Here is a 20,095-nt window from a genome sequence, read left to right as displayed (position 1 = left end):
AACACTGTATTCAATTTTTCACTTAATTATCGTATTCTGCGAACAAAGAAGACCATTTTTCAACCCTTCATGCCTCTCACATTGAGGTTTTTTGTTGTTATATTGATCCTATTAACAGTAGTATTGATACTTTAAACAAGACTTAGTATTCTCAGTATCAATACTACATCTACTAATTCTCCAAATATATATAATATTTACATTCATGCCAGCTGTGTGGATGAAAACATTAATATCAAGCGTTTTATTGATGGCATGTGAGCAAATAGGAATTTAAGTATGCTCCCAAATGAACCTCTTGTTATTCAATGTTGTGCACTGTCGGACATTAGAAAATAGGGAGGACGTAGAACAACACACTGTCTAATAAATGATGAAATTGATGAGGGGGGAGTCGCTGTCTTTAACGGCAAAATACATTTAAAATCTATTGTTGTGAGAGAACTGAAAACATTATTTATTCTCGATGCACATTTGCGACCCATTTGCCAAATTATAAATGTTCTATCACATCTGAATAAAGACCTAAAGCCATATTTTTAACAGATAAATGTAGTCAACAATGTTTCATGTCTGTAAAAAGTCTCACAAAGAAACAAACTAAATACTGACTCCTCAAAAAGTGTGTCTGTTTACAACGTAGGAGTATCTGAAGAACGGGGGGTTTCCCCTCAACGCTCATCACCGCTGCTCATTAACATTAATCACTGGGGATAAATCATGTGTAAACGCGGCGGTTGATTACCTGGATCCATGGCGACGGGCTGGCAGAGGCTGACGGGAGTCGTCTCCACCGGCTGGAATGGAGCCAACCTGCGGGAGAAGCCAATCAATACAGTCAAACCACATCAATAAGAAACAAATCTAACTGATCCGATCAGACAGGAAACAACAGAGCAATCAAACGATCGGTCTTTTTCGCAAACAGCTACTACAGTTTACGTCGGATTTAGAAGCAGGTGGGTTGGAAAGCAGCGGGGGGGGGAGGAGGGGGAGTATCGATGAAAGGATTCCCCGAAGGTGAGAAATGGAATTAGTGGTGGGATGAGAGAGCTGACAAAGTGCCGCCGGAGACTTCATATTTCTCCCCTCGTACTCCATGTAACATGTCATTTGTCAACAAAATCAATCAGCGCCCCGGGAAAGTGATTTCTGCTCAAAAAAAAAAAAACATCCACCGTTTCAATTAATGTCTTCGGAGTGACAAAGAGGGAGAAAAAAAGCCTCGGGGGGGAGTTTTTATTTTACTGAAGAAACCTGGCCTTTTTTTTGTTTTTAGTTATTTTGGCTCACAGGTAGAAAGATGGAAAAACAAAAGAGTGTGAATGAAATCATTTATTTTAGAAGTGAAGCAGACGACGGCTTCGGTTTGATGGATGCGTGTGGATGATGTTTCAATTTTCCATTTAACACTTGAGGAGCAGTCTGAATGTTGAATGTATAGAAAAACACCACGGTAACTCTTTGTATAAAGGCCTTTTTAAGATGATGAATAACATTATTATGTGTTAATAAAAGTATATTTGTTAATTATAGGCATCATAAACACTTTAGTTGTTAGAATATGAGAATACGATATTTGGACGGGACCTTTAAAAGTTTTACATGATAGACTTATCGTACAATATATGGACATGACCTTGGAAATTTTGCAGACATTTCAGTCAACCGAGCTCAAGAGTACATTCATTTTTTTTGTGGCTTTATTTTATTTACGTTTTATTTATTTAGCATATTTGAATATTTTTTTTCACATTCCAATCCTGACGTCTGAATATTCTGAGGAATTAGAGGATCATTGCTCTTTGAACAGGTGTACTTGCATTACCTTTTTATTATCAGTGACATTAAATGGTCTTAAAATGTTATAATAGTGTTTATCTTAATTATTTCTGGGACAATATAAAGCATCCAATAAAATAAGTTAGTAGTTGGTAGTAAAAACTCCACTTGTGATAAGTTTTGATCGATAAACGTCTTTTCTTACTGTTTCTCTGGCTGGACCACCGCGATCTTCTTCTGCTTCTGGCCTGCAGAAAAAGGAGAGTCTGCATTAATCTGTGACTCCCACGTAAAATATGTGTGTATTTAATGTGTGTGTGTGTGTGTGCGTGAACATACAGACAGGTTTGAGTGGAGGGGTCAGAGGGTAAGCGTTGGCCTCGCACCAGCCGACAGGGAAGATGTCCATGGATTCTGCTTCCACGATGCACTCTGACAGGGGCTTCACCACACCTGTAGACCGGGGGGGAGAGAGAGGAGGGGTGAGGGAGATGTCACCAACACACACACACACACCTTCGTATTGAGGCACAGCAGGAGTCCTCTGACACTTAATCCTCCCACACACACACACACACACACACACACACACGTCTGTACCTTCCAGTCGGAGCCACAGCAGGCGTCCTCTGACCTGTGTGATCTGAGCCACACACACCTCCGCTGGCCGGTGAGGGTTCACCGCCTCCAGCCACATGTCCTTGGCAAAGCCCCTGTTCTGCCATGTCTGAACACACACACAAACACACACGCACACACACACACGCACAAGAAGAGAGAGAATTTATTTCACATTTCGGAAAATGATCTAATCTTTGATAACCGAAACTAGGACTCAAGACTTCAAGATATGAAAACTGATTATCATCTTTTACGAGGTGCGATAAAAGTGATTTTTGCATGTTGCAGTGTAACCATAGCAACTATAAAAAGTGGACATAGTCATAGTGCTGTCACCTATTGGTTTGTGGACTGGCATTTTGAACATCATGCTGTATTGAAGAAGACTTGAAACTAGAGATTGAGACCATAAACTCATGTTTACAATGTTTACTGAGGGAATAAATCAAGAGAGAAGTAGAGTCATTTTCTCATAGACTTCTATACAACCAGAGGAGTCGGTTTTTATGTCCAAACAATGCCATGTTTTTGTTTAATCGGCTGGCACCAGCGTACATTTATTCATGTGTTATCTGATCTGATTAATTAGTTTGTAGACATGGGTTGTAGTCCAACGTCTTTGAAACAGGTGTGTTCTGGTGTTTATTGAAGGTGACGAGACTTTTGTCAAACCAACCAGTTAGACCTCATCCATGAGGCCTTTTCTCTTGTGAAAAAACAAACATGTTGTGAGAAAACACTTCAGAAAAAGTGTGAAACTCGTCCTTGTGCTGCTGTTTCAAGAAAGATTGGGAGTTTTTGTCCTCTTCACTTGAAAGCGAAACAAAAACTTCTTCAGCAGAAGTGTTTTCAAACTGTTTGTTTTCATTTTACGAGAGAAAAAAACAGTTCAAGGATGAGGACTAACTGGTTTGTTTAGCAAACTCACGTTGTGTTAACTTTCCCACCTTCAATAAAGAGCAAAGCTTCCCCAAGCTGTTCTTATTGAATTGCTTCTGGGTGACACACAGACTTGCCTGTTTTACATCTGCTTCACTCTTGTGTTAACAGGTTTTTCTAGTAAAGTGCTTGGACCTTGGGAACCTTTTGTAATTCGAATCCTAAATTCCAAATGATATAATTCAGAATAGCTTAAAAACAACTCTGCATTTTGTAAATTCTTAATATGAATCTTACATCAGGGAAGCAGCCGTCGGGGGCCGCCTCCGTCCCTCCCTGCTTCAGGTAGTCGGCCCAGTCGAAGTCGTGGCCCTCGTAGCCCGGGGGCCGCTCCAGACCCACGCCGTTCTTCAGACTCCACTGGACGGGAAGGATGCCGGGCGAGTTGGCGTGACACACCACGAACCGCGGCTTAGAGTCGACGGAGAGATCGTCCAGCGTTACCTGGAAGTAGATCTCATTGTAGACCTGGGGAGGGAAAAAAGAGAGCGGAGAAACTTTTAACATCTTTAATTTTAATAAGAAATGCTTATTTTTTTTAGTCTCCATCTTCTTTTATTGTTAAACGGGCACTTGCTTTTGTTTTGAGACTACAAATGCAGGAAAGATGCTTTTGAGGTGCATCTTGGGAAATGTAGGATCCTGATTTTTGTTCAATACCTCAGCTTCTGCTGCATTGATTTATACCTCTTTCTTTTAATTGTGCAATACTGAAATTGCTTGAGGACGCTTTTAAGTCTTGTATGGAAGCAAATAGTGAATTTTAAACATTATTGAATACTTAATATTACATTTGTTAATATCTATGAAGTTATAGCATTGACGTATTTTGAAAAATCTGCTAAATTCATGTTTTGAATTTCCGTCCGGGAAAATTCAAATAGGAAATTTCAACTTGGAAAACTGTTTCTCAAAACATTTTTTGAAAAACTGCCACATTTTTGACTTCAATATTTTGATTTAGCACCTATTATCACAATAAAATCACTACTTCATTTATTTGTATGTCATAAATCAGAATGTCACAATCTTTCAAAACATCAGTAGTGAGCTAGAATTATTGTTTTTTAAAACAATGAAGCACTAAATATTGACTATTGGTGGTTTTATTCCAGAAAAGAGAGGATGTTTGTGTCGTACGGTGAGTCTACTTGTAATGCAACACACATAACTCGCATACAAACATAATGATATTCCTTTGTGAAAAAACAGAAGTCAGCTTTACACTTATGAGATAAAATACTCAAGGTAAAACCCGATGATCAAGGCTACCTTCTTGGCAGAAAGCCATTAAGAATTCAATGCCACATTAATAATAATGAATGCTTAAGGGTGGAGCCTGCTTTATATATATATTCTTTTAACAAATAAGTCATTGTTTTGGTTTTGTGACTCACCTTGGAGACAGAAACAGGGCAGATCTGTAGCCGCTCCCACGGAGATACCATCTCCAGCTTCATCCCCGTCTTGAAGGTGTGCTCAGGCAGGTCCATGTGGTCCTGACACAGTAAAGTCAAGACTTTTCAGACTAATGTGCTCCATTTTGTGAGACGCAACACACACATGCAGGACAATGTAGGTCACGCAAACTCTGCTGGGTGGGCGTGTAATGAACGAGGCCTAAATAATTGTTGCTTTTTGTCACTGATGATTCATATTTCAGCCATGTGGTCACTCCTCATGTCAACTACCAGGTTCTTCTTCTTCTTCTATTCGTTCCAAACCAAATACAAAATGTAAACACATCACTTCCTGTGTGACGGAGGGAAACTAGGGGAAACCAATACTCAAAATATTAACTAATAGTGCCTTTGTAATCAGCGACAGCTTGATGAAATACTGTGTGTGTTGGTGTTCGTGAGTGTGAATAAGTTTGACCCTGTTTTGGTCATAAATTTTTTATTCTAGTTATTGCTGTTTGGATGCTTTTTCCTGTGTTACTCCTGTTCTAGTTTTTATAGTTCTAGTTCAGGGGCAAAACTTAAATCAAAAACTTGTATAATTTAAATCCGTTCAATCATAATTTATTCCATTACGTTTTATTATACAGGTCCATAATTTTCTCGAAACTTGTCTCTGGAAGATAACTATTTAATTTGGTGGTGATAAGGAGGAAAAAGACAGTGTTGAATCGGTACAGTTCTAATTAAATACTTGTGTTAACTCTCTCTAAGTGCACAATGTGAAATGTATTTTCATGCAAGTTTACAATTCAGCATAAGGAGACAAATTAATAAAAATGACCATTTAACATAGGTTTAAATAGATGTATTCATCATTGTTTTTCCCTCTAATTGTTGCCAAATTAAACAATTTTGTCAAGGAAACTCACTAGTAAATAATTAGCAAATAACAGACGTGTGAAATATTACGTTCCCATTCATTATCCCAGTTTCATATCATAAATCAGCAGCAGACGATAGAGCAACAAAACAACAAAACAAAGGTCATCTCAACCAGGTAGTCCTGCAGTCTGGCTCTGAGCCAACGCACACACACACACACACACACACACACACACACACACACACACACACACACACACACACACACACACACACACACACACACACACACACACACACACACACACACACACACACGACTCACCTTGAACACCTCCAGCGGCAGCGGGCTCTTCAGTCCGTCGAGGCGAGCGTCCTCCAGAGCCTCCTGCCAGTCGGGAGCGCTCTTTAGAGACCTGACCCCTGAAAAGTCGAGAGATGATTTGAAAAGTTAAAGTTAAAATACATAAAGTTCCTCAATAATCAGCAGCTTCTGTAAACTATCATCAATTGTTATGCATCAAATTTTATTTCATTAAAAGGATTTTTGTGATAACTATTACTGCTCCAAGACTTTATGCAACATTAACTCCTAATTTTCCCATTAAATATCTTTAAGTTGACAAAAAACAACATTGTTTGACAGAACAAAATACATTATCAGTATCCGTTTGTTCCGAACATTTAGAACTATTCCATTCTGTTTTATGCATCATATTATACACAGGAGCATGAAAATATATAGGGAAAATCTTATTTTTATTATTATGTTTTTAAAGGCATAAGTTTTTTGAATTCAACCTGCAACAATTGTGCTAATCGTTTAATCATTTAAGTCATTTCTTTAAAGCAAAAATGCCAAAAAAAATACAGTTTCAACTGCTCGAATGTGGCTATTTGCTGTTTTTATGGTCATCCATGATAGCAAACTTAAATTTAAGTTTTGACTGCTGTTATTGACATTACAAGTGATTTTAAAGACACTTTGAACATTTATAGACCAAACTATTAAGACATAAATCAAGAATATAAAAAGCAGATTAGTTGATAATGAAAATAAAATTGGTCCCAGTCCTGATTTAAACTTTCCAAACAAGTTTTAAATAAATAAATACATAAAAACAAACAATGAAAAATGTCTCATTAAGTTTTTCATAAACATTGTAATTCATTTTGAGAAAATCTAAATTCCTTCTCGTCACCGCAGCAGTTTCTGACCAAAATGCGGTAGATGATTATTAAACTGATTATCACCTGTGGGCGGTTCTAAAGTGAATCTGTACTCCTGAGCCCAGCCGAGGGGGCGGAGCCTGACGTCCAGGTAGAACAGCCAGGTGTCCTGAGCTTCGTGGTCGTCAGAGAGGCCGGCGTAGCGCAGACGGAGCCTCCCTCCCACGTTCTGGAGGACCCGGACAGGCCAGTAGAGGAACGGACCCGAAACGTCCTGAAGCTCCAGAACGGAGCCCTCGACGATCAGGTCCACAGTGTTTTTACCTCTCAGAGGCTGAAAGAGAAACACACAGAGAGACAGTGTTATTCAAAAACCTCAAAAGACCATCTCAGTTGTTTATTGGTCTCCTGGTTTAACCTGGTGTTATCTGACCATGCAGGTATTCAGGTAGGATAGTTAGGCTGCTCACCAGAACTTCATGAGCTGAAAATAGACTCTGCCATTCATGTTTTTTTAATGCTATTTGAGACAGAAATCTAAAAAGAACCCCCAAAAAACTTTCATTTACTTGTTAAAGAAGTGTTTAAGATGCAAAAATATAAAAATATACTTTAATTTACTTGCTTAAAGAAAATGTTATAAATGTAACAGCCACTTTTATTTACTTGCTTAAAGGAGTGTTAATGACACAAAAAAAACTTTAATTTACTTGTTAAAGAGGTGTAAAATAAGCAAATAAAACACTTTAATTTACTTGCTTATAAAAGTGTAAAAGATGCAAAAAAACACTTTAATTTACCTGCTTAAAGAAAAAGTTTAAGGCCCAAAAGAACATATAAATTTGAATGTTTAAAGACGCATGTTTTTGCTTCCTTTTTAAGAGCTTTCTTTTTTCATCAGAGATCTTTTCTTTATAGTGTATTGTATCCCTTTTGTGTTTTGTTCTTCCAGTTTAAGAAAACAATCATTTGACATTCTGATAAATACACTTACTGGCTTTGTTGCCGAGGGTTAGATGAGAAGATTGATGCCGCTCTCATGTCTGTCTGTTATAAATCAGGCTGCAGCCGGCAGCGGCCTTCTGGCTCCAGATACATATTTACTCTCCAGACATGAGAGTGGCATCAATCTTCTCATCTAACCCAGCATGGGTCAACTCATGTCATTACCCATCATGCAACAAAGGACTCTTTTCTAGAGATCATATTCCAGGACTTTTTCACTATCAATGATCATCTAGCATGATTTGACAGCCGGGGATGTCTGCATGCACTAATATGTTCCTCTCTGCGGAAGTCTGATTTAGAGGAGCTGCAGTCTAAAGTTATAACATCTTACATGCTAAGAAATGATGACTTATTGATCATAGAATAATGCAAACACACCTGCAGAAGTACAGCACTTCACTTTATTGCAAAGCTACCGCTACAACTTATTGTAAGTCGCTTTGGATAAAAGCGTCTGCAAAATGACTGTAATGTAATGTAATGTAACAAAAGTTTGATATTTTATATCATTTTCCATTTTACTCCATTCCTTTTTACTTAAATTGTGTGTAAAAAGACAATGCAAGCTCGGTCAAAAGTACCGTTAGCCAGTATTTAGCCTGTGTTCATTGTTTTGAACCTTGCTTCATATTCATTATAAACCCAACTCTCTCAACAATTCCCATCACGCTTCTGAAACCACTGCTTTTAGCCAGTTGAATGACAAAACTTAAACATTTGCAGCCAAAACAAGCTAGCAAGCACGCCTGCAGCAACACCAATTTAACATTATTCAACTGTTTAAAACAAGTTAGAAAGAAAGCTACGTTATGTGAAGTCATTCAATCTGCATGTTACCATGTGACGTTTCCACAACATAAGCGAGAACAAACTCTTGTTCATAATCGTAAATATGATCCTGAATATAACTTTCAGATAGTAATGTTATTCTTTTTTGGGAGCTCTGATTAAAAAAAAAAGTAGTTCATTCTCCGCTAAAGGAAAATAGGAGACATACTTTTCCAGGAATTTGTACTTTTCCTCTAATTTCCCATGAGTTTTAATGACTGGAATTTGGTTTTCCAGGTTTTCCAGGACGTTTGGCAAAAGCTCACAATGCCCCAAAAACCTGTTTTTTTAATTTGCATCAAAACCAGTCTGTGTTTCATATTTCAAGGAACTACAAATGAAATATATACTTTATGTAAATCTTTCCTCTATCTTTCTAGAATGAAATGCGATAAGAGCCCCCCAAAAAAGCTGTTGTGTTCAAACATTTGCATTCATTGAAAATCTAGTTGGTTCCATTTTTTAGCAATGACATTAAGATCTACTGGAAACTACAAAAGTTCAGTATTTTCTTTTCTGTCTGAAAGCTTATAAAGCACGGAGAAAGAGTAACATTAGGGAGTCAGATTTGTATAAAAACAATCATTTCGATTCGCACGTTATTGTCCCCCCTTCCCCCCAACATGTAACGTTCTCAATGGGAACCCACTCACCCCCTCCAGCAGGTTGGCCGGTGCCGTCCTTGCGCCCGTCAGGTCATGAACGAGGAACTCTGTCCAGTCGCTGTATTTCTCCTTTATGGCTGCAAAGAGACAAAAAAACAAAAAACACACACATAGAGCAAAGACTGAGAAACATACAAACAATCAGAGTGAGTGTAAAGTGAGCACGCTGTTGTGTCATGGTGAATTATTAATGTTGAGCCTCTACGTTGAACCGTTAAGTGTGGTCACCAGAGAACAGCATGCATGAGTCAGTGCATGCATATTTTTGCAAACACAAACACACAGCTTTTTTACTTGTATATATATATATATATTTTTTTTTTAAAGGCAGATATCAATATTTAAAATTAAACCTGCAGATGTGAAGTATTTTACCAATGAGTGTCTAATTTTTATGCAAAAGAAGTGAGAAAAAAACTAATTGGTATTCATTTATCTTTCCCTAAAAAAAAGCCTTGACGGCTTTATTCACGCTGCAAACATTAATGCTCTGATTTATGGCTGAGACCAGATATTATTTTTAAGACTTGCATCTGGCAGGTTTCTGCAGACGTAAACACATTAAAATGAAAAACACTGATTAATGTCGTGTTGAGCGGTGCCATTAAAATGTTAATGTCAAGATTGACAGCTGCAAATTTGAGAATACAATAAAAAAAAAAGGAGGCAAAACGAAAGCAAAACTTTTGATTGGTGGCTATTTTCTGTGCAGAGATGTCAGATCAGGTATCAAATGTTAGCGTGTGACTTTAAACTTCCTCTGGAAAGGAAAAATGGTGCATGAGATCAAAATGAATTGAGGCTGAGGTCACACTTCCAATAATTAGATATGTGTCAACTTTACGACCACATCTGAAAGCAGCCAAATTCAGAAAATGAAAATGTCATACTCAGACATGAAGAAACAGATCTGGAGCAAAGATGAGGGAAAGAAAGCACCAAAATCTTGATTAATGTTTAAATAATATGAATTCTGACAGAAATATTAAGAATAAATTCAGTTTACCAGACAGATGACTAATTTAAAAAGCATTAAAAGTTTATTTATGTCAGGGCTTCCCCCTAAAAGTCCCCGGTGTGGTATTAGACTTGCTGGCTGATTAGTCAGCTTGTAGTTCGCAGAAGACATGAGGGGAAATTACATCACTTAACTGAAACCTCATCCAAAAATGATCACACAGTCGAATTAACTCTTCTCTAAGTCAACATTATAACCTGTTGCAAGACTGTTGCGTTAGACTGCAGTAGTTTAAGTTGGGTGTACGACAGGAAAGTGAGTGAACTTTCAACCAGGCAGAGTCTAATAATAATAATTGCTTGCATTCTCATAGCAATGCACACATGGAGGCAGAAAAAAACACAAGACCAGAAAAGTTTTTTGACCTGAAAAAAAGGTCTATCGAGGGGTAATGTTTGGCATGTATGCTGTAGTTCAAATCAATCTGCTTTTGGAAAAAAAACTAAAACCATTAAGACAGGCAGGAGCAGCTTGACTGTTTTATGTCAAAAACACTGCTGTTAATAAAGTTCATGTCATTCATCAGCATCCAGAGACTGGAGGGACTTTAAAAAGACCTGCACTTTTACTTGAAGACTTGAATTTGCAACTAAGGACTTAAAACATATTTCTCATTTTACCTGTAGTTCTATATATCGATCTAGATTTTTTTGGTGTGAGTTGCCGAGTGTTGGAAATACCAATCAAACCAAGGCATGTTGCTAGAAACACGTCGCATTTTTCTAGCGGATTTGAGACAAACAACTTTTCAGCGCCGGTCACATTTGACCGAGGCATCCAATCAAATCGAGCAAGAGGAGGGCTTTTTTTTACTTCTTTGCCACTGACTTCCTGTTTTGATGCCGGTAGGTGTGGTAGAAGCGGACATTGATATTTGCGTTTTTTATTACGATGAACTACATAATTGTTCCCCTCCCCTCATTCAACAGCAGAACAACAGCAGGAGCTTTTTTTCGAATTTTTTTCCCCCGTTATTTACATTTGGTTGCCTGGTTGCGCATTCACGCACCACTCCACCTCATCAGCTGTGTTGCCAACTCGCTTTGCCCTGGAGCATCTTCGAAGCGCCTTTTGCGATGCCTTTCGTTGTTAAAGGGGCCTATGTGTTACTCAAAGCGCCAGAAAAATACTTTAAAATAAGTTCAACAGCATCGTCTCTGCCCAGAAATCATGACCGGTTACTCAAGATAATCCACAGAGCTTGTTGAAAGAAAATGGTTACAATCAGAGGCAGACATCTTCACGGACGATATCTCCAAAACTAAGCAACTCACAACAAAACAATCTAGATCGATAAAAACACCACAAGTCAGAGGAAAAATATGCTTTTTGGATTTTTTGGGGTGAACTGTCCCTTTTAAGTTGAGTGTAATTCTAGCAAACTATTGACCTATAATATGCACAAAATGCCGAGTCGTGCTAAGAAAGTTAACTTCCAGCACATTTGCATTTTGGCCATTATGTGTTTTTTTTTGTGTGTGCTTCCTGTTTCCCACAGTGCAACAGTGTTACATAATTCCTGCGTTCATGATATCAGTTCTGATGTCAGTCCCCCCCTCCCCCCTCCCCCCCAAAATACAGAGCTTACATTCCAAGGAAGATGCTGAATGGCCTTCAGAGCTCTGCATGTTTTTCCTGTTACTCACGTTAACACACCAAATAAAAAGCCTCCATAAAGTCAGGCACTTGTTGGGAAACGTTTCCGAATGAGTCACGGCTACAGAATGACGACGACACGCTGTGTGAGCTGACGTTCCCTGCAGCAGCGATTAGCATCAAGCTAAAGTGAAAATGAAATGGCGTCGATTCACTGAAACATGCAGATAGTTACATGAGTTTCTGGGTTTGTTTTTGTTGGATCTTTGTGGGTTTTTTTTTTTGTTTTGTCTTCCAGGGTAAAGAGACGAGAGAGTAAATTAGTCCTTGAGAATGGACACAAGATATTTTTACAAACTACTATAAACCACAGGGTTTTTATGCATTAGCTTACTGGGTAAAAGACAGAATTTAGATTAAAGAGATTTATTTCAAACACGTAACAAATAATAAGAAAACAAAACAAGAATAATGAATAAAATGAATAGTAAACAAATAGAGCAAATTATAAATAAATTAGATAAATATATGTTCGAAAAGGAAGAAGTAAACACGAATAAGGTCCTACTACTTTAATAACTTAAAAATGATCTTAATTTGTATTAAATATGGACAGAAATAATCAAAATAAACAAAACAAAAATTTATACAAATTTTAAGAAATAAGCTTCACAGAAGAATCCACTTAAATAATTTAAATAAATCCTGAAAAAAAACTATTTTAAGTTCTCAATTGGGATGTTTAAACATTTTTCAACATCTAAATTTCTATTTTTTAAGAGGATTCTTTCAGCGACAACAGATTACAATTAGGCGCTTTTTTATTGCTCGATTATTATCTCATAATTATATATCTCTCAGCTGTGAAAGCACGAAAATAAAAGTATGACAAGAATGTTTGCGGTGGCAATGTAGGAGAAATTCCTGATCGGGTCACATGACACGTTGTTCCACCTGTTACTATATGTTGTAATTATAATATAAGATCTCCGGTTATTAGTTCCACTTCATGTTTACAACATGCCTCTTAATTATCTTATTTGTACCATCAATCACTGTCTCGTACTTTAACTTCAGCTGAAACTTCCAAACAACATTTTACATGCAAAGAATTTACTTTTTTATAGTGTTTACAGCTGTAATTATTTAAAGTTTCTCCTTTCTGACAAATCTTTGGCATCAAACTAGTCATGTATGAATAGAAACATGCAGCTTTTTAAGAAGATGCTTGCTTCTATTCTTTCTCTTTTATACATCTGTTTTAGTTTTTTAGATACATTACGTGTTTTTTTTGGGGTCCTGTGAATGTTTACGTTTAAGGGACGAAGTTTAAGACGAGAAGAAAATGTCTCTTTAGAAGTTTGAGCCTTTTCTAGTTTTTGGGGGAAATAAATCGTTTCCATAAATGACTTTATTATTATAGTTATTATAATAAATCATAGATTTGAGTAAATAAAACCGACAGTTGGCGCCACAGAGGCTGCTCCGGATTAAAAAAATACAAAATTGTCTTATTAGATCAAATCAATAAATCCTCTCGTGGCTCTGGACTCCAGAGTTCCTCCCTTTTTTATCAAGAATGTGGATTTTTTTCCCTCCAAATAAATCAGCCTTTTCCTCTGAAGCTAACGCTAACGTTGAGGCCTCGTCACTCTCTGTAATAGTGTTTTTTCCTGTGAGACTATTTTCTTTCCTTGCTGCTGCTGCTGGACTTTGTAAGAGTGCACACACACACACACACACACACACGCACACACGCACACACACACACACACACACACACACACAAACACACTCTCCTGTGTTGATCTCGGTGTGCAGAAATAGATAAACTATTTTTACAGATCCTGCCCAGATTACTCATGAAGCCATTTAGAGCTCAGCCGAATGGTAGAAGCAGAAGCTAAAACATGCAAACTTCCACCTCCCTCACCCTCTCTCTTTCTCTCTCTCTTCCTTTCTTCCAGTTTCATTATACTGTATTTTTTTTTAATATAAATAATGATCTATTTTCCTTTATTTCCATCCCAAAGGCAGCAGACACGTCGAGGTGAAAGCCTGACTTTCACATAACAATAAGTGCATAATTAACCTTGAGGGAAGAGCTACTGAAAACATCCCCCTCCCCCTCCCTCACCCATACAGCTCCACTCTCGCCGAGCTAACCTCCCCCACATTTGTCTCCCCCTCCTCCTCCTCTTCCTCCTCCTCCCAGGCTGCACCAAAGCTGGCTGAAGTCTCCATGCAAATATCTAGCATTAAATACACAAAAAAAATATTTGCATATTGTGCTCCAGCTCCTCTTCCCTACCAACAACCCTGTGCTTTATTTAAAAGCTTTACTTTAGATAATCAATGTTATAATTAAAGAAGAGAAATCATCTCAGTGCTTTTTTTTTTTTTTTTTTTTTTTTTGTGCAGCGATCACAGCAGTGCAACAGATTCTAATCAGAGTTAATGGGAGCAAATTAGGCCCGATTCCCCCTCCGTCTTATCCACTCATTATGCGTCGCCGTGGAGATGAGCCGCCCTCTGAACGCACAAAGAGTAGAAAGGCCGAGTCAATTCAAACAATTACCTCCTTCCATTATTAACCGACGGACCTTTTTTTTCCAAAATAGGCCGTGAGAATAATCTCCAAAAATGTCACACAGGGTGCAATCTGTGTGTTTATTTAGAGAGTTGTGTGTGTGTGTGTGTGTGTGTGTGTGTGTGTGTGTGTGTGTGTGTGTGTGTGTGTGTGTGTGTGTGTGTGTGTGTGTATGACGGTTTCAGACGCCATGATTTTTTTTTATGATCCTCTTCACGACAGGGCAGGGGAGGTTAGAGCAATTTGTGTAAATATGAATTACTCAAGTGATGTTTGTGGTGAGTGTTAAAGAGGCCCAAAGGACCAGAGCACATTAAGGTGTGTGTGTGTGTGTGTGTGGATTAACATTGTGTCTCCATTAATGAAAAACCTGCTCAGGTTGCCAGTGGTGGAAAAAGTACAAAGATCTTTTACTTAAATTTTAACTCTAATTCTATACTGATGCCTCTTTAAGACCTCCATCAGTAAACGAAAGCGTCAGAGAGAAGATTGTCTGTTGTGGTTTTGTTTCATTTCTTTAGGATTGTTTTACATTTCACATTCTGATTCCAATGTCCAAGTTAATTGCTCTTTAAAAAGGGTGTACTTGCATTATTATACTATTATCCAATCATTATATCGGTGTCATAAAAAAATGGTAATAATGTTGTTTATCTTAATTATTTCTGGGGAAATATATCTTCCTACAAAACTAGTTTTTGTGACAGGCTTTGATCCAGCTTATGTGATAGCAAACTGATTATTTGGGCTGTTCGTGGGCAGAACAAACTATTTAAGTTCGGAAACTCAATGAGCATTTTCTGACATTCTATAGACAAAATCAATTAAAGAATCGTCACATTCATTGATAATGAAATCTATCGTCAGTTGAAGCCCTAAATCAGGATTGCTTTGCGGCATATAATTGAAGCGAAACACTCTGTGGTGGTGCCATGAAGTCGAACACTTAAATATGAATCAATTCCTTCACCATAGAAATCTACGGCATGAAGCGTGAATCCACTTTTAACATCAATTAATAAAATGTTTCACAACGGGTCACGCCCAAACTAAAGCAGCCCTTTGTATTTTTTCTCACCACGTGTCAGCCTGAATGCAGCCTAACTCTTAAAACACCACACACTACACACTACACACACACACACACTACACACACACACACACCACACACACACACACACACACACACACACAGGGTCTATCTCAGAACATCATCTCCAGCCGGTTCTGGCAGGAAGCCGTGTGGTGAATTCATTATGCAAACGATCTCTGTCGGGATCCGTTCAGCGAGCAGCTACCTTACCACATGACCAAACTTGTGATGGAGCTTTAAAGCTCTCAACATGAATGGATGAACGTCTCATGCACACATGCAGACGCACACATACGTGAACACGACACAAGCTTCCCTCTCTGAGCCCGACCTTGAGGCTTCAAATACAGTCGAAATAACATAAATATGTATACAGTCAACGGATTTATTGCGTTTTTCTGCTACTTATTTGCTTTCCTGCAAGAAGCTCATAAAGAAAAATACTTATTTTACAAGATCTGCCTTTTAATCCTCAAAATTTGCTTTAAATTCATGCAATTTCCTCTTTAAAATCAACATAATCTTTATAATAAAAACGCAAATACAGGTTCATATTTTAAACTAAAACCTGTATATTTTCAAAGAGCTATCACATATATAATAACAGTTCTTCTCCGCTAAAAATCAAACAAAGTTGTTCAAATGACTTTTTAATTTCTAAAAAAGAAAAGAGCAATTACGCAACAGAAGAGCTTGCAGCGCTGCAGACTCAGAAACAGAGAGGCTGATTAGTACAAGCGCTGATTTGATGAGCACAAAAAGCTTTGGGGAACGCATCAGTTAGCAGGGAAGGAGCGTTTAGAGGGTGTGTGTGTGTGTGTGTGTGTGTGTGTAAGAGGGAGTTTTACGAGCGAGTTTGACGAGGGATTAAGGAGTGTTTGTTTCATGTGGTTTGTCCAGTTGAAACACTTCTTTCTTTGAGGAAAGAAAAATCCTAGTAGGACGGTTATTGAAAAGGCCTGAAGATTTGTCAAAAAGGCAAAAGTCTCTGCAGATACAGACAACGACACAACATCAGATGTTACACGATTATCGTAACCAATGGAATTCCCAATAAACAAGATAATGCTACCAGTCAGATTCATCTTTAACTTTGTTTATTGTGTGTTTCGTCTCTTTTTGGCAAATGAATTGAACTCAAAATATAAGTGAAGAAAAATTATTTTATAAAACGACTTAAAAGCAACAAGCAGCTACAAGTCATTTTCAATGGAAGCCGGTGACATGAAGCTACAAACTTACGCCTGTTTGAAACGTGTTAAATATCAAAGTTGAGCATCAACCAATCAAATGTTTTTGTTTCACCCTTAAAAAAGAAAGCAGTAAGCCTGTTCCAAGCACTATTCAAACAACAAAAAATGAAAACGTAGCTTGACACGTTTTGTTGCTCTTGTCGCTCGCAGTGTGAACAGATCAGAAAAACTTATATTTAATCCAAGAGTTCTGAAAAAAGGCCATATTTGAACGGACACTATATTGATCTTAGTGATCACATTGTGGTGCATATGTTGTTTTTTTCCACCATATATATATTTTTTTATAGGATTTCCACTCATGTCACAAGCCAAAAACCAACCCAATCACATTCATACATAGAAAAAAGAAACAACTATTGTTCAAAGACTACATGTCCTTTAAACTTTTCTGGGGTGTCTCAACAAAGCACCCTTAATACTTAATGTTGTTAATGTTATCAGAGACTGTGTATAATAAGAAGTGGACTGAACGTCAGTATGTACGGCACATTTTAAACACACAGCGGATCTTTAACTTCTTGACCTTTTCTCCCCTTTGACTCATCGTCTAGCAACATGTTGTCGGTTTTGTTTTGTTCCTGATACAGGACACGGTTTGCCTCTTTATCAAAGCATCACATTTCTGGCCGAGCTGCTTTTTTTTTTTTTTTTTGCACAAGTTATCACACGAGCACAGCTTGGCACCAACAGCTTTGTGTGTGTGTGTGTGTGTGTGTGTGTGTGTGTGTGTGTGTGTGTGTGTGTGTGTGTGTGTGTGTGTGTGTGTGTGTGAGATCACTCTGCTAAGACACACTCAGCTAGAAAAGGAGTCACATGCAAGAGGAGGCAAGGCAACTGAGCTGTGAGGTCACTTCCTGCGTGGAGGTGAAAAGAGGAAGAGGAGGAAGCAGACTGAACATGCAGCTCCGTCAGCGCTAACACACAGTGTTGATTTCATGTTAGCCGCTAGTGAGGCAAGGCGAGTTAGTCAGAGGCACTGTTAGAGCTGCTTACCTTTTCTTAGGTAAATGTTATCTGAGAAACAGAAAAACAAACAAAAAGGAAACAAATAAAAACAGGTAACCGTGACACAGGTGGAATACAGACTCTCCTCTCTCATATTGCAGATGACTAAGCAACAGAAATGTGCACAACATGATGCAAAGCCTTGAAATGAAGCAACAAAGGGATTTCATCCTCAACTTGATACCACAGAAGCCCCTTTAGGGAATATAGATCTGCCTGCATTACATGATTTATGCTTCAGTTTGCGTCATTAAACATGCAGATGTCGGCTGTCTATTATTATATTTATTAAAAGAGAAAAAAGGGAAATATGAGTTTTCAGAGAGACACAGGAAGAGTCGGTTAATAGTGGCTGAGCTCAGTGGTCACTTAGTTATTAGCTTCATAATGAACTTCAGCTGATGTTACTTTTCTCATTTTTTGATCCAACCCTAGAATGATGGATTGAAAAAATTGCTTTAGTAAAGCATATAATATCTTATTCAAACATGCACAAGATTAGATTTCTCTAACATGTGTTTTGTGCACCTTCAAAATATTCTCACTGATAGAGCATGTGATCGTTTTCCATCAAAATATGTTCCTATGCTGCCTAGATTACGTTATTTTGCAACACGTTCCTCCCCATTTTGCAAATACGTTCAATATAAACATTTCCCTGTTATCCATAAAAGAGATCGTAATATGCACAAACAGAAATGTGTTGTATATGAACACCATACATTTTCTTTAAATGTAGTTTAAAAACATAAAAGAACTACAATTACACCTCCTACAATTTTTATGTAAACATATTTAAAAACGTCGCATCTGTCCTGTTAGACAACCAAACAATCTGAACACATGTTTGAAATACGCAATTCTGAAACAATTGGTAGATCCACAGAAAATTAACTGGCAACTATATTGATATGAGTTAAATAATTTCTGCAGGAAAATGCATACCAATTTACTGGTTCCAGCTTCTTGTAAAATGGGCTAAAATTTCAAATTCAGCCCATAAATATGATAAAGGGATTGCCCCAACATGTCTCTTAACATGAAGGCAGCTGAGGCGGCGCCTAGTAGCTAACGGTGCTAACAGTGCAAACAGCAGCAACAGTGCTGACAGAGCTAACAGTGTTAACCTGAGGGGGAACACTAAGGGGGTGAGCAACGACGCTGTTAGTCGGAACGGCGTTGACAGTTTAAACGCCGTATAAGCGCAGTGCAGACCAGCGTCAGTTAGCTAGCCAGTGGGACACGCTAACATGCACTAAAAGGCATACATGGCCGGCTAAAATATGATGTTCTCCTGTCTAAACTTAAGACGTTTATTCGATGGACACTAAATTAATTTGCAACTATTTTGATAATCAGGCGTCATTTGAGTCATTCTTAAAAATCCACTGGTTCCAGCTCCTTTAATGTGAACTTTTGATAGATTTAATGGTCTTAAATAAAAGTAAACTGAATATATTTTGCATTGTTGGTCAGACAAACAAGTAAGATGAATGTCAACTTGGCCTTATGGAAGTTATGCACTTTTTACTATTTCAATTTGTGGATGATTAATCGAGAAAATAAAACTAAAGAAGCTCAGAAAAGCTAAAGAAAAAGCTTAAAATGAATTCGGTTGTTTCCTTGCTTGAAAGATAATCCACTGAGATGTGTCACTTTATGAACCGCCTGCTGCTGCGAAATGCAAAAGAGGAAGTTGGTAAAAAAAAAAAAAAAAAATAGGACATATGGAGCCGGTGTGAGGACGAGGACACCCGAGTCAGGTGGAAACGTATCCAGGTCATCTCCACAACAACGGAGGCGCACGCCATCTATCAGCGGGGAAGTGTGGAGGAAAAATAAATGGTCTGAACAAAGCTAAGGGAGGGGGGGAGTCATCTATCTGAGGGGGGAGACGGCTGCAGGTGGAAATGTGTCGGATAATGGGAAAGGGGACAGTAGGAAGAATCGCTTTGTTTTGGGAAAAGGTTGAGCTCAGGTGTTAAAGATGTTCATCGAGATTTGTGTTTCGTGGAAAAGTGTTTAGATAAATGACAGTTGAGCCCTCTTTACAATCAAAGCGCTTTAAAGGAAACTCGTCTTTCCACTCCGTTGATGTAAAGAGTTTTTTGAACGTGTTAGTCTGTTAGTGAGAGCGTTAAGGTCAAACTGACAGATTTGAAGTAGTGAAGCAACCATAAGCTGACCCTTTGTGTCCTTTGATGCCAAAGATATAAAGGTTTTCAATCAGATTTCTTTA

General features: G+C 38.0%; 1 protein-coding gene across 2 annotated transcripts in view; it reads right to left on the bottom strand.

Moving 5' to 3' along the window:
• The window catches only part of sfmbt2 (Scm like with four mbt domains 2), a 47,445-nt gene that overhangs the window by 9,854 nt on the left and 17,496 nt on the right, over window positions 1-20,095 (bottom strand). The window contains exons 5-14 of one of the 2 annotated variants that reach the window (XM_054624808.1): window positions 17,845-17,865; window positions 9,287-9,375; window positions 6,882-7,131; window positions 5,953-6,050; window positions 4,740-4,841; window positions 3,580-3,810; window positions 2,383-2,509; window positions 2,122-2,235; window positions 1,988-2,030; window positions 746-813 (exon numbers count right to left, since the gene is read on the bottom strand). In XM_054624808.1, the coding sequence (XP_054480783.1) occupies window positions 746-813; window positions 1,988-2,030; window positions 2,122-2,235; window positions 2,383-2,509; window positions 3,580-3,810; window positions 4,740-4,841; window positions 5,953-6,050; window positions 6,882-7,131; window positions 9,287-9,375; window positions 17,845-17,865 (1,143 nt within the window). The remainder of the gene's footprint in view (window positions 1-745; window positions 814-1,987; window positions 2,031-2,121; window positions 2,236-2,382; window positions 2,510-3,579; window positions 3,811-4,739; window positions 4,842-5,952; window positions 6,051-6,881; window positions 7,132-9,286; window positions 9,376-17,844; window positions 17,866-20,095) is intronic. The other variant, XM_054624809.1, reaches the window with a different exon arrangement.

Source organism: Anoplopoma fimbria, chromosome 23, assembly GCF_027596085.1.
Source record: "Anoplopoma fimbria isolate UVic2021 breed Golden Eagle Sablefish chromosome 23, Afim_UVic_2022, whole genome shotgun sequence".
Taxonomy (NCBI): Eukaryota; Metazoa; Chordata; class Actinopteri; order Perciformes; family Anoplopomatidae; genus Anoplopoma; species Anoplopoma fimbria.
Note: the sequence above shows the minus strand (reverse complement) of the source record. Positions and strands in the feature narration are given on the sequence as shown.